A 25,677-nucleotide genomic window follows, 5' to 3' on the forward strand; every position below is an offset into this window, starting at 1 on the left:
TCCTTACACGAATGTGTAAGAAGGCCCTTTCAGTGAAAGCTAGCCATGAGCGGTAATGCCATTCTCATGTGTCATGAGAAGGCAAGCATCTCTGAGACACAGTTCTGGACCACTCTCTTTCTCCATAGCTGCATAGAAGAGGTGTGACAGGTGCCCCCCAGTCAAATTCTCGAGACGGCCCCCCACCTTGACCCACATGCTCTTTGTCACTGAGTCTGTCAACACACGGGAGAGTCTAAACTTTGCCTGATGAGCACGGGTGCTTCATGCATCCCTTTTTGGGTGCCATGTAAAAGTCCATGTGCTGGTTCTCACACAGCTTTGTGCAATTTATGCAAGAAAAGGCTTTGAACCACCCATCGTTCAACAGAAATGAGCTGATGAAGATGGTTTGTCCAGGATTCAAGATGGGCCATCCCTATTTCACACCTCCTTTAAAGAATAAACCAACCTCGGTCTTCTCAGCAGATTCCTCCTCTCATCCTTAGGCCTATCCATCATTTGACAGTAGGTACAAAAGTACGATAGTAGGCTAATGCCAGTCAGTCAGAACCACAGCACAGCTCTCTCTGTGATGGCAAGATCCCTGAGCTAATGGGAAGGGAGACCAGTGTGAATTCTGTAAGGGCTGTACAGTCTGTCTGCCGCGCTAGTCCTAAGATCCAAGTGTGTGTGTCTGTCTGCCTGTCTCTCTGTGTATGTATGTCTGTGTGTGTCTCTGTGTTTGTCTGTCTGTGTGTGTGTGTGTATGTCTGTCTGTGTGTGTGTGTGTCTGTGTGTGTATGTCTGTGTGTGTGTGTGTATGTCTGTCTGTGTGTGTGTGTGTCTGTCTGTCTGTCTATCTGTCTCTCTCACACACACACACACACACACTCTCTCTCTCTGTGTGTATGTGTGTGAAGAATTTCTTATAAATACAACTGGGAGGTTACTGCCACCTATGTGCCCCTCCTTCCTGCTCCACTTACCTGTGTATTTCTTTTTCCTCTACAACTTTGCTGTTTTATAAACTATAACACTGCTGTGTTAAGCAAAAGAAAACCCCATGTTCATTCCCTCTGGCAAATGATCTGGTGTTCATATGTAGCTATGCACTGCACAGACTTACATATTGTGTGGATCCCATTTAAACTGATTGTTTGCGGGGGTAATATCCCAGGGGGGTGTGCTGTGGCCAGGAGAGGATATCAGCTGTCTCGTTATGGCATATTCCCTTCAGACAGGGTCTCTTGGGGTTTTTATCTTATGTTAGCTGCATGGAATTAGTATTGTCAGGGCCATTGGAGAAAGCCTTGGACCCTGTGTCTTAGCTCAGCCAGGCAATGCCCAAGGTTTCACATGTGGCACCCTGGGGGCTAGAGCAGAAGGGAAGGAGAGAAATAAACATAGCTTTACCCTTTCAGGTCTCTAGAACACTGAGTTGACAGTAGGCATTCAGTAGAGACAAACACCAGGGCTATAGCAGTAGCAACATGTGATACAAAATGAAACCTGAAAAGGCTGGGATTTCAGCTAGCTGTTTTTGCCCAGCCCTTAGCCATTAGAACTCTTCCTCCATTTATAGTGCGTCTATCTATGGCCTATGTACTATTTGCTTGGCATTTGCAGTGAACATTTTAAGGAAAAGGAAGACTTGACACAAACTGGGAAGGCTACACGCCACAAAAACAAAACAACGTAATTAATTTCTAGTTAGCTATCATTCCCTGATGAAGGCTTGGAGCCCGAGGCCGCTCTTTCCTTCCATGGGGAAGATTTGCAAGTGATGAAATTGCATTAAGGACATTGTGGGTGGAGGCCGAGGCATCCTTGTGGTGTGCTTTGTTAATTTAATGCCAGACCTGTATACCTCTACTCTAGCCTCTTTCCCCACCAGCTCCTCTCTGGAGAGAACTGAACGTTCTCTGATTCTCCCAACATTCTTCCATTTGGCTGTTGTTACCTAAAAGCCCTCAAGACATGCACAGATCTCTCCAGTTTCTGCTTTGTGATAATCTTCTCCTTCTAATTATGTCTCAATAGGTCAATGGCAAAGACTTATCCCGAGCAACTCATGACCAGGCTGTGGAAGCTTTCAAGACAGCCAAGGAGCCAATCGTGGTACAGGTGCTGAGGAGAACACCTCGAACCAAGATGTTCACACCTGCCTCAGAGTCGCAGCTGGTAGACACCGGCACCCAAACTGACATCACCTTTGAGCACATCATGGCTCTGACAAAGATCTCTTCCCCCAGCCCACCTGTGCTGGATCCCTACCTGCTGCCTGGAGGGTAAGTATCCCGGCCATGACTAACCTGCTCCACACAGCAAGCAAAAGGACTCTGGCAAGGTTGCTTTCCTCCTTTCCATGAAGAGAATGAATGCATCTTATAATTTTCCTCCAAGTTGCCTGTGTTTAACTTTATTGTTTATAGAGGCAATAAATTGAATCCTGCTCAAAACTGCTCCGACATATTAATGACTTTATTATAACCCTGGAGCAGAGTTATTCAAATTATATTCCAAGAACAAAATTACTTACAACTATTGTAAAAGTTGTATCTGAGTAAAATTTAATCACTGCAAAGGGTAATTTGAAGGTTTTTTTTTTTTTTTTCTAGTTACCACTGGAGGGAATGATGATCGTTGTTTTAAACAGACAACAAAGTAAGCTGTTGAGTGTAGAAAGTACCCCAGAGGTTATGCACTCTGCTTTCTTGGGTCTCATTTCAACCCCACATCCATGCACTAAACCCAGGCCTACCCCATATAAATAATTGCTGTCATGTACCAATTGCATAATAGCTGTGATCAAACACCTCAATGATGTCTTTCTGCATAACTCTACCTTCTGTGGAAGGCATGAATCAGTTCAGAGACTTTGCATCAGACAGGATGCCCAAACTAATTTCTATTATAGAGTCTGGGTCAACTTCTTCTATTATGCCCAGCCTTAGTTTTTCTGTGCTGTAGTAAAAGAAGGATGCAAGTCATACCTGTCTCATGGAATTGTTGAATTTAATGAAATAACATGTGTCTGATCATCAGGTAAGCCTTCAGTTACGTGGTGGCGGTAGCCATTAATTTGGGAACAAGTCAAATGTGAGAAAGTTACCAACACCACTGGCCTAAAGAACCCCAGCTAAATTTAGCTTTTGCCCGTGTAACCATGCAATCTAAGGGCGAGACCTCTTTAGCTGACACAAGGTACCCCTGCCTTTCCTCATCATCTCAGCTCCATCTGGGTTCAGGTAATTTCCAGGATGCATTATTTCAAAGGAGTTTTCTGCTCTTGCAGAGAAGCCTCCGAGCCATACCGGTTGGATTTCTATTAGTCACTGGGTAGCTGGAGTACCCACACATCTCCCATGGTTCTGTCAAATCCCGGACAAAGGCTTGCCTTTCATCTCATGGGTTTAGTGGTTAGCTGTCATCTGCAATGGGGGCTAATTCCCCAGTTGACAGGAATGAAGTCTGGTGCAGCTGACAGCATGAAAAGGGAGAAGACAGGACCTTCATGTAACACCATTCACACAGTACGCCAGCATGCAAAGAGCTGTCACCCCCTTATTTGCCTATAGAGACAGGGTGCTGTAGACTGAGGTCCTGCTTGCTGCTCCTTTATTTGTCTGTAGAGGATGAGCTTTGTGGAGTGAGGACCATAATAATGGAGTGAGTGTTCCATTATTTACCTATGGAGGCCGGCCACTGTATACAGAGATTTTGTTCAGCATAAGACAGTGGTGGAAAAGCAGAGCTACCTGATCTCACCTCTTAGCCATGATGCTCTGCAGTGTCCCAGCTGATCCTGGGAAGCATCTGGTCTTTACCCTGAGCATGGCCTTAAAGCCAGTTACTTGACACTACAGCCCAGAACTGCCTGTGTTATTGATGAGCCCTTTAGGGCCATGTGTGACTCTCAGATGGTAAACTGTCAGAGTGACAGTCCTTTTAGACCGAACCCCTAATCTCCTCTTAAGTCTAGCTGACATGACATGGCTTATCCCCTGGAGAGAACTTGAGAAATATCACAAAGTTCAGAGGTCACAAAACAGCAAGACTGCGTGTGTGCTGAGGTTGAGCAGGGGGTATTAGGTTGATGACAAAAAGCTCAGAACTTGCAACGGGATTCTTAGGTCTAAAAGCCTCTTAAGTGCAGGCATACATATTTGCCTGATTGGTCTGGAAACAGAAGGACTGCCCTTCTACCCATGGCTGATCTGTTGTTTCAAAACTAAGTGGCTGGGAGGGACTGCCAGAGCCCCCTTGATTGCTGCCTGACCTGTATAATACCATGGTGCTTCGGGTCCCCAGCCAAGTACCGTTGGAGACAGGAGCTTTTCATCAGCATCTGGTGTGTGATTCAAAGCTCCTCCAGAGCCACTGGCCAAATGTGTATTTAGTCCCCATTGCCCTTGTTCCTGGAGGTTCCATTAACATCATTTCCAGGAGACACTGAGCTCAAATTGTTTATCGTGTGCTGGGCTAAAAACATGTATTCCTGGCTTTTCGAATACCTGTGAGCAGTGCTGTCTGCAAAGACACACTCATCACACACATGAGCAGGCTAATGTGAATACATTTCTCACCGGGGGATGAATGCAAAAAAAAAAAAAAATGGAAGATTCACTCTATCAGCAAATGGCTTAGCAGTTTCTGTCTTGGCGCTTGAAACTGGTCCGGGAGACCAGCACATGCCTGCTCACATATGAGCTTTCACCATCAAGATTAGAAGTAAACATTGAGACACAGCATCAATGAACATGGAGCCATCGTCTGTCCAGAGACCAGTTGCATGAACTCTTGATAAATCCATGATGGTGGTAGTAAGCTAGGGAATGAACTCTGGGAACAAGGCTCATCCTGCCTTTAACCTTTGCTCTTTCCAGAGGAAGCTAAACTTAGGCCAGAATAGTGGGTTCTTTGATGGTTTGGGGGCATAGGGAATGGTTTGGTTTGGAATTCCTAGTGCCTTTGAGGATCTGATAGAGGCAAAACTCTCCCCAGAAATACTGTTCCTACCTATATGAGCTTAAATATGGTTTCACATTAGCAGATGGCAGAACTGGAGTGGAGGTGTTAAGAGCCATATCCAAGGGGAAAGAGAACTGGAAGAGATTCTGTGCTCATAGTGGCCGGGGATGAGAAAACAGTTGATTATCCAAGAATCGGGGCCTTGACAACCTTCCATCTCTCTGCAGGCACCCCTCATCCCATGAATACTATGATCCGAATGACTACATGGGGGACATCCATCAGGACATAGACAGGGAAGAGCTGGAGCTGGAGGTAGGAACCACAACTTGTTCTTCTTGTTGTTCCTGTTCTTAGGGAATCTCCACTGGGCTCCTGAAAGACTGGAGTTCTCGACACATGGAAATATAGATGGGTGATAATGAATTATCAAAATCTGTGCCTCCTTAGGTAATCCACACACGACAACCACCCCTTGAAAGGCAGGGCTCAACTTCTTCCTCCTTACCTTAATTCAAGACAAAGTCTGTCAGTCAGGTCCCCAAAGCCACCTGTCAACAGGAGGCCCTAGGGACTGAGAAGGTGGTTCAATGGTAAAGTGCTTGCTGTGTGAGTACTGGAATTTGAATCCCCAGCACCTACATGCAGGCCAGGTATGGTGACTTGTGTTTATAAGTCCAGAACTTGCAAGAGCAGGGGCATGGAGATTGTGAGGCTCACTGGCCAGGTAGGCAGCTTAGCTGAACCAGGAAAGTGACCCTTTCTCAAAATATAAAGTGAAAATAACAGAGACATATAATAGATATGGCCCAACAGACAAGTACAGGCAAGTACACACACACACACACACACACACACACACACACACATACCACCTGCAAGCACACCTTACCTTGCTATTGCTCACATGATCACTTTTTAAATATCTTTTATGTTTGAAATATACTCTCATCATTTTCCTTTCCTACTTCTCCTCGCTCTCTTCCATATGGCCTCTTTCTTCATTAGTTGTGGTTATGCGTATTCCTGCATACAACCTGCTTGATCTGTTGCACTATTAGTTGTAGGTATGACCCTTGTAGGCTGAATTTTGTAGGAATAATCTATCCTTGTGCTCTTTCTTGTGGAAGGTTATTTCTCCCACTCTCCGAATTCCCTAATCGCCTGTATAGCTCTCTGTGTAGGGATGAGGTCTCCATCCACTTTAGCGTACAGCTATTGTTGTCCTTGTTCAGTTTGGCAGTCATGTTGTGAGGCTTTATGGGACTTTTGGCTAGTTTGTATGTCAGCTGGACACACACAAAGTAGACTTACCTGAAAGGAGAGAAACTTAACTGAGAAAATACCCTGATATCCAGCTGTAATGCATTTTCTTAATTACTGATCGATGGGGAAGGCCCAGTCCATTGTGGGTGGTACCATACTAGGGCTAGTGGTTCTGGGTTCTATAAGAAAGCAAGCTGAGCAAGCCATGGGAAGCAAGCCAGTAAGCAGCTCCCCTCCAAGGCCTCCAGTTTCCTGCCCTGTCTGAATTCTTGTCTTGGCTTCCCTCAGTGATAGCCTACAATGTAGAATTATAAGACAAATAAACCTTTTCCTTTCCAACTTTCTTTTCTGTCATGGTAGTTTGTTTTGTTTTGTTTTGTTTTTGCAGTAATCAAAAAATTTTAACTAAGATAATAAATGGCTATAACTTCTGAAATTGCTAGGAAACTCGGTCTGATAGCAAACTCTCTATTCCCCTGACTCTTCTAATCTTCCCATACCTTTTCCCACACTAATACTTTAGCTGCAATGCAGGAGCTGTATTGTAAATGTATCTGTTAGGACTCGGCTATACGACTCTGAAAGTTGATTAGTTATGGTTTTCTGTAATGGGCTGTCTGTTGCAAATGTAAGTTTCCTTGATTAGGAATGAGGAGTACACTTATCTGTGGGCATAAGAACTAATATTTAGAATATAGATAGGGATTGTGTTGTTTGAGTAATGTAGCAGTTGCAGACTTTCCAAGATCCATGACTCCATTAGCACTGTGTAATTTGCCAGGTTTCTAGTGCCAAGCATAATTTTCCTCTTGGTGAGTGAGTATTAAGTCCAATTAGAGAGGCATTGGTTACAACCAAGGTATGCCTGCCACTACTGCACCCAAAGGGTTATCAGGTTATAGGGCCATGGCTGTTGTTGGATCATCACTTTACTCAAGGACAGTTCTCAACAATAGGGTGATAAGTAGGGTGACTGAATGTAGCCCATCCCCAACAAATAGGAGCTGCCCCCAAAAGCTCCGCTCCTTCTTTACATTTCCTAAATGCTTGTCTTACTTATGGTTTCCATTGCTGTAAAAAGACACCAGACCAAGGCAACTTTTATAAAGGACAACACTTAATTGGGGCTGGCTTACAAGTTCAGAGGTTCAGTCCATTATCACCAAGGCAGGAGCATGGCAGTATCCAGGCAGGCATGGGGCAGGAGGAGCTGAGAGTTCTACATCTTCATCTGAAGGCCATCAGGAGAAGCCTGTCTTCCAGGTAGCTGGGAGAAGCAAGCATCTCAAACTCCACCCCCAAAGTGACATACTTCCTGTAACAAGGCCACACCTCCTAATTGTGCTACTCTCTGAGCCAAGCATATTCAAACCACCACAGTGTTCTTGACACTGTCACAAAAATCCTCAGCTCCCCCCAGTATTATAGGGGCCAAAGAGCCTAATATCATAAATATTATACCATGTTACATTGTCCTCTTTGAGTTAATTGAAAAATATCAAATTCTATCATATCATTCTTCACACTTTCAGAAAACCATTGTTTAATAGTTCAGTGTGTCTTTTTATTATTACTATTCTGAGCTTATGTGAAAACTAATTTTGTAGAGCAGGGTCAAGACAGCACATGATACTGTCAGATAAGCCCTTTAGCCCCATGTAAAAGTCAACCAGAGGAAATCCATCCATTCGTATTTTATCTACTCTCTTGGCCTATGGCTGTGCAATCTAGGCTGCCCTGCTGAAGAACGGGTGCTGATTAGCAGTGCTGGCTTATTTCACAGTAGAAACAGCTGGATAGCCTAAAGCAACTGTTTTCTTCTTACATCCTTGAGAGCTACCTAGTTCTCACAGGTCAATAAAAGTATAGAATCAGCCAACAAAAAAAGATGCTCACTGACAGCTAGGCATGGGCACAGCTTAGTATTTGGCATTTTATTCTTGAAGCAGCTAGCTGCTTTTCCAGGACACTTGAATACAGTCAAGTGTGTTAAGGTAATGCAAAACTAAGCAGATTTTATGAAGGATATTAAGGTCTTGACTGTTGAATTAGCATGGTGAATACACCAGGGGAGTGGGACCCATACAGAAGACAGATTCCCCAAACCTTTTCGTGAGCTTACTGGATCTATTGGTATTTGTTTCTCTATCTAGGATTCTCTAGATGCTATAGAAGAAACAGTGTCCTCCCAGAAGAGTCTATTATTCATGGAATGACACTGCTGTGTGACAGTCATCATAAGGGGAACAAGGAGAGCCTTCTATAAGCTTCCAAGTATCTCAGAAACTAGATTTCTGAAGTAGTGTAGACACTATGGCTTGGAATTTTTAGTTAAAGTTGGCTTCACACCAGTAAGTTGCCTTGTTCCTTTGAGTAGCTGATGGAAGAATAGCCTCTCTCCAGAAACATTGTCTTGACTGTAAGAACTCAAATTTATAGTACATTGAGATGACACAATTCCTGCCCAAATTTGGATCACATATGACATTTTCCCATTGCTGATTATCACCAGAACTGTAATTTCCTTTTAATATCTCTTCAATTCAGTTAATTTCAACTAAGGTAGTTTCTTTTTCTGTAGTGTTTTTGTTGGATATTTTATGTATTTACATTTCAGATGTTATCCCCTTTCCTGGTTTCCCCTCTGGAACCCCCCTCTCCCATACCCTCTCCTATACCATTGCCTGAAGCAGAAAGTCAGAATCAACTATCACAGATAAAAAAGCTGATATAATTTAGTGCACCGAATACAAGGCAGTGTTATTAAACCCTTGTGTTTACTAAGGATGCCTTCCAAGGACTGGGAGCCCACTGGAGTTCTCTTTATCTTTTCTAAGGAGACTGGGTAAATATCCACAGCATTAAGCCTGCCCCAGACTGATTCTTTGAGTCACACCAGCAAGGTGTGGGTTCTGGCATGTCATTCAGTGTGGCACCAGCATGTACTTGCCAAGTCACTAATGTCATCCATATTGTATTACACAATTATCACAGGCTAGAAACAGATGAGCCCATCCCCAAGACATGTGACAGGGCAAAGAGACTTTCCAAAACAAAAAAACAAAACAAACTAACAAAAGAAAAAGGCATAGATAAATAATTCACATCATTGGAATACTCAGTGTATGTTTGTACTAGTATGCGTGTATTTATCAATCCTTGCTTTCTTTAATTATCTATTATTGTGCATGCATGTGTGCGTGTGTAAGGCAGACCAAAACAGGAACAGAGACAGAGAGGATAGGCATGTGCAGTGCGCACGGTGATACATGTAGACACCAGAGAACAACTCCATGGAATAACTTCTCTCCTTCCACCTCTACATGGGGGATCCAGTTCCAGTAGGTAGACCTGCACAGTAAACTTCTTTACCAGCTAAGCAGTCTGGCTAGTGCTCCAAATCCAGCAAACATGTTATTCTTATTATTTATTAGGAGAGTTTTCAGTCATACTCATATAGAAGTCTGTTTCCGGTTTCTTTCTGGGGGTCTTGTTAGAGTTAGTCTACCATTCAACCTTCCTAATGGTTGACCTAATGCTATGACCCTTTAATGCAGTTCCTCTTTGTGGTGACCCCCAACCATAAAATTATTCTCATTGCTCTTTCATAACTGTAATTTTGCTACAGTTATGAATTATAATGTCAATATTTTTGTAGATAGAGGCTTACAAAACTGGTTGAAGACCACAGGTTGATAACTACTGATGTTGGCCATCAGAACCCTTGGACATTCGCTTAGCATTTCAGTGAAGAGCCAGAAAATGGACATGTCCATCTATGGGTCTTTTGAGTGGTGGTGACCACTAGGTCCTGCAGGTGAGAAGGCTGCTTCTTCCTGTGCTCTTTTGGTCATGACAGGCTTCCTCAGTTAGACACTGACTCGTGTGGTTCACCTTTAGCTTTTAGAGAAGAACCTGCCCTAATTCGTGAAGTATAGTGGCAGAGAATGGAAAATCACAGGGCAGGAGTTAGATAGAGAGTCTGTGTGCTAGAGGCTTCGTCTCTACAAGGACCGTGTGAAGAACTAGGCAAACCTTTAAGGGGCTGGGCCTGGTGGGTAGTAATTCGGTCATGGGAGCTTTGCCTTTAAAGGGATTAAAGACAGGCTCAGGGGATGCGTCTGTTCTGATGAGAGAGAATTGCTATAAAGAAAAGCAACCCTCTACACTTGGTGTTTTGCTTTCTAGTCAACCATATGTTCATTCTCTCTGTCTTTCTGTCTCTCTGTCTCTGTTTCTGTCTCAGCCTCTCTCTCTCTCTCTCTCTCTCTCAAACATGTGTCTGCCATGGTACCTTCTGCTATGCTGTGATAGACCCAGGCAGATGCCAGATACATGCTTTTGTACTTCCCAACTCATAAAGTCCAAGGGTAGGGGAGAACCTCTGTATAAAGGCCCTAGGCCCAGGTGTTCTCTTACTGCAGCATAAAACTGGCGGAAACATTCAGTGTCTTACTGAGGGTCACTGTAGGGAATCTATCTCCATTAGGGAACAATGCCTATACCTCTAGTTCATAGCTGGGTTACTTCAGTAGGAGGGTACAAAGACAAGTTTACTTGTCAGCTTGAGAGGGTCAACAAACAACCCCCTGCTACTATCTGAGTTTACTACAGGAGACCTAGTCTTCAGAAAGACACACACCTACTGTCCCTGCTCCTCCGTTCTTAGACCTGCTAGCAGTGTGTCTCTGCTGGGTCCCCACCTGTCTTGTTTCAGATGTTGGATCTGATTTCAGAAGGATCAGGTTTGTCTTCAAGTAGAAGAAGGCACATTCTCAGTGCAATGCTTATCACCCATGTTGAATGAGATAAAAGAGCAACCGATCCATGCCTATTATATGTGAGGAAAATATAGACAACTGTGTTGGGATGTTATCAAAGCCAATGCAGAGGGGAAAACAGATGTTTTTCCTTTTAAAGTACACAAAATGATCATATTTAGGTAAGTGTCAAATCCCTGTTATTGTGAAATTGCCTAGCATTTAAGAGCTTATTCCCAAGTATACCCCAGAGTAGAGCGGCTGAATAATTACCCCTGAATTTTCAGGTACTGAACACCTGCTCCAGGTCTTCCTGCAGGCAATTAAAAAAGAAAATAGATGTCTGATGAAGTTTTTTCCCCCTGTACTCTATTGTTTTAATTTCCCCTGTGTGATACTGCAGTAACATCCTATCCAGCCTATGAGTTGCTGTCACCTGCATTGTTTTGATGATGACCTTATAGGACCAGAAAGAAAAAGCCAGCTATAATTTTAATGGGGAGGGGAGGGTCCTGAAATGATTCTGATTTCTCAGAATAACAGAAGTAAACCAGATGGGAAATGGGATGGTCCTGGAGATACCATGGGACACTGTAATCTATCTCGAAATTTTTCATTAAAGCTATGAGGCAAAAGGCGAGTGCTCATTTAAGGAACAGCATAGTTCTGGCTCTGGTTGAGTCAGCTTCCTCTTAACTTTCCCAGTATCACAAGAATCTTCAAGATTCTCTCTTTGTTCGTATAACCATGTATGTATGACCATCTAAAAACAGGGCCTTGGCATATCAGAGTTCAGTAGTTCAGTCTTGCCTAACATCACATCTCTGAGAGACCTTTGCTGGATTTTACTATAGACCAATAGCACCAACATCTGCACCTTGTCTGATGACCCCAGTAGAATACAAGCTCCATTCAAGAGTGGATGTGGCCCATGCCCAGACAGTGTCTAGATTAGTCTACAACCAATACTTTGGCACATAAATATTTGTTAAAGGAGGAATAAATATTTTGGTGCAAGCTCTCAAGTAAAACCATGATCATTTTAGACACGTAGATACATGTAGGAATTGTTTAGATAAATCTGAGAGCCATCTTGGATCAGTAAGGTAAGGAATTGTGAAGAAGTAACTGAGCTTCTCGGAGGGGAAATAAACTATCCGAGCTAGACTTAGGGTTTCTTCCCATTTAATTTGATGAGGATGAAACAAAGACCTTGAGTCCTGAAGGTGGTGTGTCCCCCTTAATAGTGCTAATTGGAATACCATGTAAGTTTCATCTGAAATGTCAGACTTGGCTACTCATTTTTATCAAATAGTCCATCTAGACCAATAAGCAATAGGACACCAGGGATGGGATGGTGTAATCCAGCTAATGCTGATGCATTATTCATCCCTGTTTGATTAATGGTCATCTTTGAAATCCTATCTCTACCATCACAACAGCTGTGTATTGATAACTTCTATGCCTTCAACTATGAACTCAACAAGGCTAGGCATTCTTTCTCAGCAGCAGAAATAAATGTTGAAAACTGACCAGTTTCCTAGGAACTTTGAGCAATTTTCACTCTCACCTAGTCTCATTTAAGAAAGGTGAAGTGTTAAAAAAACAAAACAAAACAAAAACTCTCTCTCTCTCTCTCTCTCTCTCTCTCTCTCTCTCTCTCTCTCTCTCTCTCTCTCATACACACACACACACACACGGTATGCATTCATTGATAAGTGGATATTAACCCAAAAACTAGGATTACCCAAGATACAACTCATAGACCACATGAAGCTCAAGAAGAAGGAAGACCAAGTCCTTCTTAGAAGGGGGAACAAAAATATTCACAGAAGGAAATATTGAGACAAAGTTTGAAGCAGAGACTAAAGCAATCCATCCAGACACTGCCCTACTTGGAGATCCAGCCCATATACAGCCACCAAACCCAGAAAATATGGCTGAGGCCAAGAAGCCCATGCTGACAGGAGCCTGATATATCTGTCCTCTGAGAGGCTCTGCCAGAGCATGACAAATATAGAGGTAGATGCTCACAGCCAACCACTGGACTAAGAACGGGGTCCCTAATGGAGGAGTTAGAGAAAGGATTGAAGGAGCTGAAGGGGTTTGCAACTCCCTAAGAACAACAATACCAACCAACCAGAGCTCCCAGAGACTAAACCACTATCCGAAGAGCACACATGAACGGAACCATGGCTCCAGCTGCACATGTAGCAGAGTATGGCCTTGTTGGGCATCAGTGGGAAGAGAAGCCCTTGGTCCTGCCAAGGTTCGATGCCCCAGTGTAGAGGAATGTCAGGGCAGAAAGGCTGGAGGGAGAGAGGGGATGGAATAGGGGGGTTATGGGGAGAAACCGGGAAAGGGGATAACATTTGAAATGTAAATAAAATATATCCAATAAAAAAGTACACTTATGCAGGAGAAAAAAAAAAGGTGAAGTGACTGAAAGTTTGATCAGGAGAAGCTGGTTTTATTGATAACCAAACCAAGCTTATGTTTTCATTAGATATTTTTTTCTTGCCTTACAATCTCAAGCACATTAAATTTTGTTGAGAACATACCATTCTTCCATGGTAAGGCTGGATGCTGCTGATATCGCATAATCCATTATTTAGCTATAAGTGCCTTCCTGTCATTGTCAAGCTAAGTTAAAAACATGGATCAATGCAGATCCAAAGATAGTGGAAAATGAATACTTTTGAGAAAGTAGTACTTGCTTTTCTCAAGATCATCAAAAAGTTTGCTAAGGTCACTCTGGTTTAGTCACAGCCTCTTCTTCAGGATGGAGATACATTCCAGAGAAATGGTGATTAAGACTAAGCTTACCATGGGCTTTTGCCAACAGTTTCTAGGAATTTCCAGATAACTATGAGAAACATATAACCCAATGCCAAGAATATTCCTAGACCCCAGATACCCCTGTGTATTGTTTACCAAGTACTTTGCCAACATCAGTTCATCCATTTCTACAAATCCTTTTAAAACAAGATATAAAATTTCTCCCACTGTACCACTCTTCAACAAGAACGATGCCCCGATTCTTATACTTAAAGATCAGACATATTGTGAAGTTTTGTTTCATGGGGAACTGCAGTGGGTGCAGAAGAGAGAACTTTGACATGGGGCAAGCATTTCCAGTTAGAGCAGGTGCCTCCTCTGCTGTCTCCTCACTGATGATCGGATCCATGTCTCATGCTGGAGCAAGGTGAACTACACATCCATGTCCAGAATGGCGTCTAACCTTTATAGCCTCTCATGAGATCCAGCCAAACTGAGGATGGGACTCTTCTCCAGGAAAGTCTGTCCTGGGAGGATTGGTGGCAGGGCTCAAAGGTTGAATGCAGTGTTGATCTCTACCTCAGTCTGCTGCTGTGGGGAACTGTGTTCTAAAACTACTCTGAGAACAACAGTGATAAAAGGGCCTTATTCTCTACCATGCAGACTTTGAAACAGCATCTATTGTAGCAGCTGTTTCGGGTTGAACACCTTCCCTGTACCCCCAGATGCTTGGGGTTTTACATGCAGTGTTTCGGATTTTGAAATATATGCCCATAGATAATGAGGTAAAGATGCTAGAAAGCAGGTCTAAACATAAAGCTCATTTATATTCCACATATATCATATACACATAGTCCAAAGGTAATTTTAGATAATAATTGTAATTCACTTGTACTTTTAATCATGAGCAAAGCCATGAGATAAGATGTAAAGTCTTCCATGTGCCCACATTATGTTAGGGCTCAACTCAAGAACTTTGAAACGTTGAGGCATTTCAGGGAAGAAATGACCAACCCAAACTTGCTCACTGAAAGCCAAGTTAATGGCAAGACATCAAATATTTGGGTATATGTATGTATGTATAAAATGTGTGTGAATATATATGTATGTATTCACATGTAGAAGCTAGAGGTCAGCTTCCAGTGTTTTCTTTTATCTGCTATCACCTTAATTTTTGAGGTTGTCACACTTCTAGCTAGACTAGCTGGCCAGCGAGCTCCCAGGTCCCCCTGTTTCTGCCACCTCAGTGTATGGTTAATAGCACAAATACATGTTACATGCATACATCTTGCATGTATGTGTTGGAGATATGATCTCAGGCCCTCATGCTTGTACGGCAAGTACGCTACCCACTGAGCCATTCCGTTGGTACTTTCGAGGTATTTCATGTTTCAACTTGCAATTTTGTACTACCACCCCTGCCCCCCCCCGTTATAAAAAGTTTAGAATACAAATCTATATGGACAAGAAAAAGCAAAACCACACCAGCCATAACATGAACTAAAATCCTTCAGCTTAATACTTCTCCAGTTTTTTTTTTTTTCAAGTAAAACAATGGCCCAAACAAAGGTAGAGAGGTGCTTGTCAAGATAGGATTTGCCAAAGTCATATGCTAAAGACTTGATATTAGGTACTGAAAGATTTGGCACCAAGATAAATAAATCTAATCCTTTTCTGTGTAGGAGAGGACCCTTTCTTGTGAGTTCGTTTTCTACCCAGAAACCCCTAATACACTACATAGTTCTTCTCAATGATATGATTTCCAAACATCTTCCTGGTCTCATATGCCACTCAGAGCATGTGTCACTGAGTCATGCCTGGCTATAATAGAAAAGCCCAAGGGCAAGCCTGGCTGGCTTGCAGTCAGGCTGTGGCTCACTCACTGATGCAGGAGAATTTAACTTCTGGGGACAGCTGCCCAGCACCATCTTCAGTTAAACAGATATGCCTTTGGTTGTCAGGACAATGTCACAAAACTTTCTACACACTTCCTTCAACTCAGGGTGGTTGTCCAATACTACCGTGAAGCACATGAAGCTGAGTAGGGCCAGAGCATCTTCACTGGTGTCTTAAGAGACTGCCATCTTGAAAGTCACACAGAGGAGAACCTACCCATTCCCTCACATTGAATCCTACTGGAAGTGGAATTACAATGCTTTGTCTCTCCTTTGTCTTCCTCCAATCTTTACCTGTGATCTTGCTTTCTCTCCAGCCTGTTCCTGGAGCACATGGGTTCTGCAAGTAAGAGCTCAGTGGGAGCATTTGATCTGCACCTGTGTAGGAAGACTTGAGCCACTAATCATGAAATTTCACTGAGTTTCATTTCAGACTGTCCACCCCAAATGTCCAAGAGAGGGTCCCTTCAGCACAGTCTCATTCAGAGGACAATCCGATGAAGACACCTGAGAGGTGTTTGAAGCAGAAGTGTGGAGTGCGGCTTCTATTTGGAGGGTGAAAACTAGTTATTCCAAAGGATCTGCAGATTACCCTCATGATTAAATACGCCCCTGAAAACCAGCCTGCCTCACATACTCACAAACGAGGAAGGAAATTTCCATCTAGTGCAACTAGAAGGACTAGAAATTAACAGTTTCATTTGATGAGAATTTACCATATTGTTAGAGCTATCATTAGGAAGTCACTGAATTAATTAACATATCAGTGATCAGAAAATAAACCAACAGCATCTTATTAAGGAGGGGCGCTCTGCACAAACAGCTTGTTGTAATCACTGGTTACTTGTGACCCAAACATAATTATTAAATTGCTATTCGTTGTGGCTCAGGCCCATTGCTGTGAGCCTCACCTCCCAGTCCAGCTTATGCTAGTGAGCAAGTAAAGGCGCCAGCAAGTCAGCAAGCCCATGGCGAGGCTTCTAGATAAAGGTAGACTGGGGATTATCACCGATGCCTGTGTTCACAACCATCTTATACACAACAACATTTCACAAATCAGGGCAGTAGCCATCTGAACCTAAAGCAAGCTCCTCACACTGGTCTGGGGACTGCCACCTGTTCTGGCCCAGTCACATGTCTACATTCACCATGCTTCTTTCTCCCCATTTACAAGGCATTGACACACGGGGTGGGGGGCGCGCTTTGTGCTCTTGTTTTTTTGCTTTGAAGGTATCAGTGTTGCTTATCTTTCATGAGGGAAGGCTTTCTCCACAAAGGCTGCTGTGCCCTTCTCACACCCTCTAGAGATGCCTCTTGAAAGAGGCTCTAAAAGAGGAGGCTGAAAAACGCCATCTCAGAGCCTTCCCCCCCCCACACCCTCCTGGTTACCCAGCAAAAACTGTAAAACTCAGACCGAAGAGCTGGCCAGATAGCAGGTGGCCCTTCAAACCGACCCACCCACGACTTGCAGCTGCACCAACCCTGCATGAGTCCTTGGCAGAGCAAGTAGCAGGGTGAGACGGCTGTAAACCACTCACAGTGAGCCAGAAGTATCCTCCCAGAACTCCCAAGATTTTCAAAGTTCCGACTTCATTCGGAAGTACAGACTAATTGGCACAAACAATAACATTGCCTGTCACCATGGGTCCCAGCATTGGGCTCCGTTTGCTATTTTATCTTATTTAATTTGCGGTAACAGTGGCTGAAACTAATTTTCGACTGTAAATATCACAGCTGTTGCAGAAAGCATTAATTGCACACTATCACGTTACTCTCCTTCTTGGATCAATTTATGCGTAATCTGTTTGCAAGTTCTACGCCTGTGCATATTAAGGGGCACAGCGTGAGATGATCTAACCCAACATGGTAGAAACATTTGTACCAAGGTGGCTGGAACATTCGGGGTGTGGAAATATTATTGTTTGTGGCAGACATTGAAAGAACGCTTTTTAAAAGCCCTACCCCTGCGGTCCCGACGCTGGCTGAAATATGGGTAATTTTTCTTGGGGAGGATCAATAAAATAACTATTTTCAAAATGACTTTATATTGACTGAGAGGTCAGAAATGCCCAGGGCATTGATCCTGTGTCCATAATCACTTTTTGTTTGGTAAGTTAACTGGCTCTACACAGTCGAATGCAAAGAAATCCAGTTCATCATTTAAACCAAATATTTTCAAAGCATTTGACATGCTCCCAGATCCCCTTTCCTGTCGGAATCTCACAGAAAAGGTTTTCTTTGTGTAGGAAGTGGGCCTCTACAGGATGAACAGCCAGGACAAGCTGGGCCTCACTGTGTGCTACCGGACAGATGACGAAGACGACATTGGAATTTATATAAGTGAGGTACGAAATTTAAGGTTTGAAAATCAACCTCTCAAAGCCAGAACAGTCAGGTTTTGTTTTCCTTTGTGTTTGTTCAGAAACCCCTAGACCTAGCTCCTTAAGAGGAACTTTGGAAGATACAGAACACATGCCCCCTTCATTACACTCCATGGAGTTACATCTTTGCAAAGGGGTTAAGTTTTAATGTCAGTACATAAGGCAAAATTACCCTTGAGAAGCCTCAAACCAACCATAAAATGGAGTTGTTTCCATGGTCTGCGTGCTCAGCCCCGAGGGAAGAGCAGCCTCACACTTCCCCAACTCAAGTGCAGTGGGAAACAGAGAGACTGATATCTTTTAAAGTCTCCCTCCCTCTTCCTCATGATGGTTTACACAGCTGAGTTCATATACATCAGACGTAACTGACATAGACTTATCAAAGTACCTAGATGAAAGATGTAGTGATCTTTCTAAAAGAGGCAGAGTGGAAAAATTGACTTCACTGTGAATACTTTCCTATGCATGGGCCGTCCTTCCCTGTGATTGCAGAAAACCAATTTCCCAAAGAAATCAAATCTGTCTCTAAGGGCTGAGCCAAGAGCCATATCTGCTAAAGACTTCACAGTCAACTGGTCGGACAGGCACCACCTACCAAGCCTTGCATGTCACATCAGCATGTTTTAGGGCATCCCTGTTATCCTTAGTCCCGTGTGTGCCAATTACACATCTCACTTTTAAAGCTGTCTTCCAGAATTCGATAACAAGATTTGCTATGAAAACCATTAAGCCGGGACTGACAGGCCACACCTAAGGGTGCCCCTCACCAAATCAGTGTCACTGGCTTGCTTCTAGTTACTCTGTGACAATAAGTAACTTTGCCTTTGCCTCTCCACCAGCTCAGGTCTGAGTCCAGTCCTCTGTCACCGAGCTGCCAAGCAGAGTTCTGAGAGGGAAGGGTTTAAAACAGATAGTTCATTCCTCCCTGTGCACAGCGCTAAGTCCTGTTTGTAAATCTGTTCAACACAGAAAGGCAAGGACATGTATGATACGTTAAAGACGGCCTTTGGAAAGTGCCCATGTTCATGCTGAGGCTGTCTACTGTGTGTTTCAGATTGACCCTAACAGCATTGCAGCCAAGGATGGACGGATCCGGGAAGGAGACCGCATCATCCAGGTAGGTACACTTTCCACTGATGCACAGCTAAGGAGTGAGCTCCAGAAATAGCTCTCAGGTTGGAATACAGGAGAAGTTTACAAACGGGAAATTTGTAAAAATAATACTCAAACCTGAGTATTGAGACCAAACAAGTTAGATTAGTGAGTGAGGCTAATTAGGTCGTTGCACACAGAGTGGGGAATGAAGACAGACCAAGCTCTCCCAGATTTTGGACCAAATACCTCTGAGAAGTTTGAAATTTCAGAATTCCACATTTACCTGTCCTGTGGACTCTGTTCTGCAGGTAACATCATTACCTTGAATCCTGTTATTCTGTGTAAACAAAATAAGGTTGCTTGCTTCTTTCTTCTAGTCATAATTATTTTGGGGGGGGGGATGTGAGGGAGGTGTTCATGGATTCCAGGCTGGTATCAAACTCACTATGTAAAGATGAACCTGAACTTCTGATCCTCCTGCCTCCACCTCTTGCACACCTGGTTTGCAAGCATCCCATCGTTTGATATCCATCAGCCCCACGGATTTCTGTAGGGCCGCAGAGCCTTGGCTTCGCTTTGTCCCAAGGCCTTCTCTTTCTACTTCTTCCCAGTTTTATTTTCATCTTTCTCATCTACCAGTTTATTTTCTCAATTTCCTAAGCCACCATACATAGTTTTGGTTTCCCACCACACTCTATGTTGTGTTTCTTCAGCCTTTCCCGAGAGCCCAAAGAGCTGAGTATCCCTAGGAAAGAGGCCCAGACCCTTGCACCTGAGGCCATAATCCTCAGCATACTTTCTGTTGGTTGCTACAGTTTTCTGAACCATCACCACTGGAAACAGGAAGGAGAAGTAATAAAACATGCCACCAGAGTCCTGCCCGGGCTACAGACATACCCTTTCCTGTGTCCGCTGTGTAGTCAGGCTGGAGGAGGGCAACCAGCAGTGTCTCTGGCTTTGCCACTTCTCGGTTCTTTGACATCAAGTGGCAAAGTCGGGTGAAGGGCTCAATTTCCGAGTCACCAGGCCTGCAGTGGTGTCCTTAGAGGAATATCAGTCCAGGAAGGAAACTCTGCAGAGCTCAAAGTTGCTGAGACAGGCAGATAGCCTGCCGGAGGGTTGCCGGAGTGAAGGTGAGAGCCATTCCCACTTACTCACCACCAGCCTGCTGGACTAGGCCCACGAGGCTCGAGTATACGCAGCTGGTCCCTTCTCTGCTGCCCACTCTTCGTGCTCCCAGCAGGCACCCTGTTGCTTTTCTCCCCTATTGTAAATAGAAAGTGTCCGCTTTATATTTCCCATTCATCCTCCTGACCAAACACGATGTCAGATTCCAGGGCTCGGATGTGACCCGAGCAGCAGGGGTTTTCTGGATCATAACCCGGATTCCTCCACATCGTGGCTGCCTCTGGCTAAGCAAGACCCTTCTTTCCAGAAATCAGCATGGCATCCATGTGATGAGTGTGACTTGAGGAAACTGCAGTTCTGAAACAAGATGGGACGTTTCTGCTCCATGCAGCCATATCCCTTGCTACCCACACCTACCCTTCCTTGTGCTTTCAGATTAATGGCATAGAAGTACAGAACCGTGAAGAGGCGGTGGCTCTTCTAACCAGTGAAGAAAATAAGAACTTCTCTTTGCTGATTGCAAGGCCGGAGCTCCAGGTAACTCAATGTCGTACGAATTACGTAGGTTGGATTTTTATAATCAAAACCAAGTTCCTAACCCTGCAGAACAATGGCAGAGTATTGCATCTGAGCTTAAAGGTGAACTTGACCTTGCAGTGACCTGGGATCCATTCAAAGGTTTAACCAACCTGGCAGGTCCTACCCACTGTAGGTCAGCTAATGAAAGAATCCTAATGGGATTAACAGATGCGGCTTCTAGCCTTGATCTAAGCCCCACTTATTAGTACATAGAAGGGAAATAAACATGAATGGAATTTAGTCTTTCAAATAGTAACTAAGGGCATTAACCACTGAGTCTAGATACAAAGTAGCAAAGCAGGGGTGGGGGTGCTGTTAGAAGCTTCCCCAGTGTGGTATAGGGTTGGAGTTCTTTTAGTCTGAGGATGAAGTCGTTTTTTGATGCTCTTTGATGACTCCTGGAGAGAAGAGCCCCACAAGTTCTCTTTCTGGTGTAATAACCTTTCTTGAAAGAAAGCTCCTGGCTGTGACACAATACCTCTCCAAACATCTTCGGGGAGGAAGGGCTTATTCTGATTCTGTTTGAGGGCACAGTCCAGTATGGCAGGAAGGCTGGGCGGGATGTGAAGTGGCTATCTGCCTTGTGTTCAGTCACGAAGCTGAGATATTAATCCGGTGTTCAGTTTTATTTCCTCCTGCTTAATGACCACTACCCAAATTAAAAGGCGCCCCTCCCTCTTCGGCAAAACCTTTCTGGAAACATTCACATCAAGACACCCATAGATGTGTATGGTGATTCTAAGTGCAGTAATAAAGACTCGCGCGTGGGTGTCGGCTGTTCTTCTCCTAGCTTGATGAGGGCTGGATAGACGACGACAGGAACGACTTTCTGGATGATTTACACATGGAGATGCTTGAGGAGCAACATCACCAGGCCATGCAGTTCACAGCCAGTGTACTGCAACAGGTAAATCCTGGGGCAGCCCGATGCCACCCCGACTAAGAACATGCACCTTCCTAGATGGAAGGTCATCAGAAAACTGCCTAAGAGCTTTTCTGCTTGAGCCGGAGAGGAATACAAGCGGACAGGCTCCTACACCAAGCTCTTCCCTGGGGATGGCTACACAGTTACTAGTGAATTCCAAACTCAAAAAGATGAGTCTCCCAAGTGCTGGGATTACAGGAACACACCACCTCACCTAGGTTATAAAGCCGTTAGGGCTTAAAATACAAAAAGCAGACACCGGTAACTGCTCTGTTGGTGTTCACTAGGAAAATACAATTAAGTCACGCCTTTGAAAGTAAAGCAATTCTGTGATTAACCTGAGCTGCTCAGAGCCCTGCAGCTCTCGCCTTCGCCACTGTCAGAGTCCTAATTACCCATTTACTGAGTCTCTCGGGAGTACTTAGACATTCTTCCTATTTACGAGTTCCTTTACTATTTTGTTATTATCGTCCCCATTTTGTAGATTGAAAAGGTGAGGGTAAGGGTCCAGCCCAGACTCATAGAGATAGGGCTGGCTACTTCCTGGGCCCTAGGTCCCTCAAATGCTGCAGGTCTTAGGAACTCAGAGCTCAATCTAAATTCCTGCCCTACACAAAAAGATCACACTGGGTACCACTTCCTCCTTCTCCTCCCAACCCTCCTCCCACCTCCCCCAAACCCTGTCCCAGACTTCTCATGATCCGCTTGTTCTTGTCCCTTTCTCTCATGTAGAAGAAGCATGAGGAAGACGGTGGGACCACAGACACAGCCACCATCTTATCCAACCAGCATGAGAAAGACAGTGGTGTGGGGCGAACGGATGAGAGCACCCGCAATGATGAGAGCTCGGAACAGGAGAATAACGGTGAAGATGCCACGGCATCCTCCAACCCGCTGGCGGGCCAGAGGAAGCTGACCTGTAGCCAGGACACCCTGGGCAGTGGCGACCTGCCTTTCAGCAACGAGTCCTTCATCTCTGCAGACTGTACGGATGTGGACTACCTGGGCATCCCAGAGGATGAATGCGAGCGTTTTCGCGAGCTGCTGGAGCTCAAGTGCCAGGTGCAGAGCACCAACCCCTACAGCCTGTACTACCCCAACAGCCCGCTGGATGCTGCTGGCAAGAGTGACCCCGAGAGTGTGGACAAGGAGCTGGAGCTACTCAATGAGGAGTTGCGAAGCATCGAGCTGGAGTGCCTGAGCATCGTGCGCGCGCACAAGATGCAGCAGCTCAAGGAGCAGTACCGTGAGTCCTGGATGCTGCACCACAGTGGCTTCCGCAACTACAACACCAGCGTGGACGTGCGCCGCCACGAGCTCTCGGACATCACTGAGCTGCCGGAAAAGTCAGACAAGGATAGTTCAAGCGCCTACAACACCGGGGAGAGCTGCAGGAGTACCCCACTCACCCTGGAGATCTCTCCTGACAACTCCCTGCGGAGAGTGGCCGAGGGCAGTAGTGAAGGGGCCACAGCTAACATTGAAGCTTACAGGCCATCCCCCAAGAATCTGCTTGCCATCACCGAGGATCCTGAAGTAAGCACCCCAAACTACAACCCTAGCACCAAAGAGCTGGACCCCAGCCAGGCTTTGGAGATCAAAGAGCGCCGAGATGGCAGCAGGAGCCCCACCCCCAGCCCAAAGCTGGGCAGTTCCTACTTGCCCTCATACCACCATTCCCCATACAAGCACGCGCACATCCCAGCTCACGCGCAACACTACCAGAGCTACATGCACCTGATCCAGCAGAAGTCAGCAGTGGAGTATGCGCAGAGCCAGATGAGCCTGGTTAGCATGTGCAAGGACTTGAACTCTTCTAACTCAGCTGAACCCAGGATGGAATGGAAAGTGAAGATCCGCAGTGACGGGACACGCTACATCACCAAGAGACCAGTACGTGACCGGCTGCTGCGGGAGCGTGCGCTGAAGATCCGCGAGGAACGCAGTGGCCTCACCACGGATGACGATGCCATGAGCGAGATGAAGATGGGGCGCTACTGGAGCAAGGAGGAGCGCAAGCAACATCTGGTGAAGGCCAAGGAGCAGAGGCGGAGGCGCGAGTTTATGATGCAGAGCAGGCTGGATTGTCTGAAGGAGCAGCAGGCCTCCGACGACAGGAAGGAGATGAACATCCTGGAACTGAGCCACAAAAAGATGATGAAGAAGAGGAACAAAAAGATCTTTGACAATTGGATGACTATCCAAGAACTCTTAACCCATGGCACAAAATCGCCAGATGGCACTAGGGTATACAATTCCTTCCTGTCGGTGACTACTGTATAACTCTCACTGTGTACATACGAGAGACCACTACCGTTGGGGTAGACATCCCTGCCTCGTTCAATGCGGCAAGTTTTTGTATATATAAGCCCGGCCACCGTGTTGATAGTTTAAATTTGCCACTCCTACAACTTGGGGTGTCCTGGCTCTGTTTTCAGCGGAGGGAAAATACACCCTTACTCTCTTAGAAGGCAATATTAACAAGCAGCTTTTTTTCAAATAGCAATGGTAATTTTTTACTTGTTAACCTTTTTCATAAAAGTGTTTAAATTTCCAAAAGATCTTTTATTAAGCATACTTTCACAGAATAATTTGTTTAAACTATATTCATATAAAAGAAGGTTAAACATGCTTTTTTTCTGCCTAAAACACAAAATGCAACTGCTGGTATGTATTTTTAATGGGACCCTATTTTGTAATGTCACTTTGCTGAATGTGTCTCATACAAGTCACCATTCATTCATACGGCTTACATCAGTTGGGGTTTCAACACAAACCTGCCAAAGTCTGGTTGTTGATTTCACACACACACACACACACACACACACACACACACACGCATGCATGCACGCACACACACACTAACTAAACTAACAGTGTTTCTAGTCTGGATATCCATTTTTAACATTTTTCTGGTTAAGGTTCCCAAGAAGAGTGTCAAGGTTTTAACAGAAAGCAAAATTCCCTGCAGCTTTGTGGACGCTTAAAGCATGTTTGCAAATATTGCCGCCTGTTGGAAGAATCTGCATGTAAAGGGGAGTCGTGGATGGAGACTGTTTGTGGAGTTTTAAGTGCTCATTGTTGTAGAACTTTGCTTTGTAGATCAGAAGGGACAGACTTAACCGAGCGAGTTCACAGAATCATGATTAGTTACAAACATCAAGTAAAATGAAGTTAAAATAAATTATTATTTTCTATTTGACATGTTTTGACACGGGTGTTTATTTTGCAGTGTTGATTCCCCACCCCTTCTTGGATTATGTCACCTGCTGCCTCTTAAGTCTTTCAGATTTCCTCCATTTAGCCTAGAGACATGAAAAAGCAGGGACCCACTGGGGATAGAAAAATAGGGGGTCAAATATGCCACATACTCCTGGGCTTTGGCAGCCTGCCTCCCCTGAAGCTTCAATGTAGCCCCATAGCCTACAGATAGGAACGCTTGTGAGCAAGCTTCTCTGTCGGGGTTGTGTTTCCAAGGAAAGTGCTTTGGTTACTCAAACACTACTCTGCCCATCCTAGAAAACATCCTGTCCAGCTTTCCATCTCTGAGATGTGTTTGTCCACCAGGCAATGGTTTGCTCAGCGTTGCAGAGGTCACTAAATTAGCTGGGCTTGGAGACAGGGTTTCCTTCAGGCTCCTGCAACTGTCAAGATCCTGAGCGGAGGACTTGCTACCAGTGTTCCCTAATTATGATGTTTACACCAATTTCAGCTATAATGCCCACTGAAAAATGAAACCGAAGATAAGATTAGGAAGAGCATCATTTTTACTTGCCGGCACGCCAGCCATCTGGTTTTCTCGCTGATTTAATTGAAATTTTGATTGAAATGCCAACAAGGTGTCCTAGGCATCTTAAACAATGACTTCTGCCCACAGACCCCATTTGAGCCCAAATCTCTCCTCTGGGGCTGGAATC

At 44.6% G+C, this 25,677-nt stretch overlaps 1 protein-coding gene across 1 annotated transcript in view; it reads left to right on the forward strand.

Moving 5' to 3' along the window:
• Nucleotides 1–24,962, forward strand: part of PDZRN3 (PDZ domain containing ring finger 3) — a 221,594-nt gene extending 196,632 nt beyond the window's left edge. The window contains exons 4-10 of the mRNA XM_080913986.1: nucleotides 2,023–2,270; nucleotides 5,181–5,268; nucleotides 17,899–17,997; nucleotides 19,088–19,150; nucleotides 20,692–20,793; nucleotides 21,626–21,742; nucleotides 22,493–24,962. Of these exons, the coding sequence (XP_080770112.1) occupies nucleotides 2,023–2,270; nucleotides 5,181–5,268; nucleotides 17,899–17,997; nucleotides 19,088–19,150; nucleotides 20,692–20,793; nucleotides 21,626–21,742; nucleotides 22,493–24,043 (2,268 nt within the window). The 3' untranslated portion in view covers nucleotides 24,044–24,962. The remainder of the gene's footprint in view (nucleotides 1–2,022; nucleotides 2,271–5,180; nucleotides 5,269–17,898; nucleotides 17,998–19,087; nucleotides 19,151–20,691; nucleotides 20,794–21,625; nucleotides 21,743–22,492) is intronic.
• Nucleotides 24,963–25,677: the final 715 nt, after the last annotated feature.

Source organism: Micromys minutus, assembly GCF_963924665.1.
Source record: "Micromys minutus genome assembly, chromosome: 3".
Lineage (NCBI taxonomy): Eukaryota > Metazoa > Chordata > Mammalia > Rodentia > Muridae > Micromys > Micromys minutus.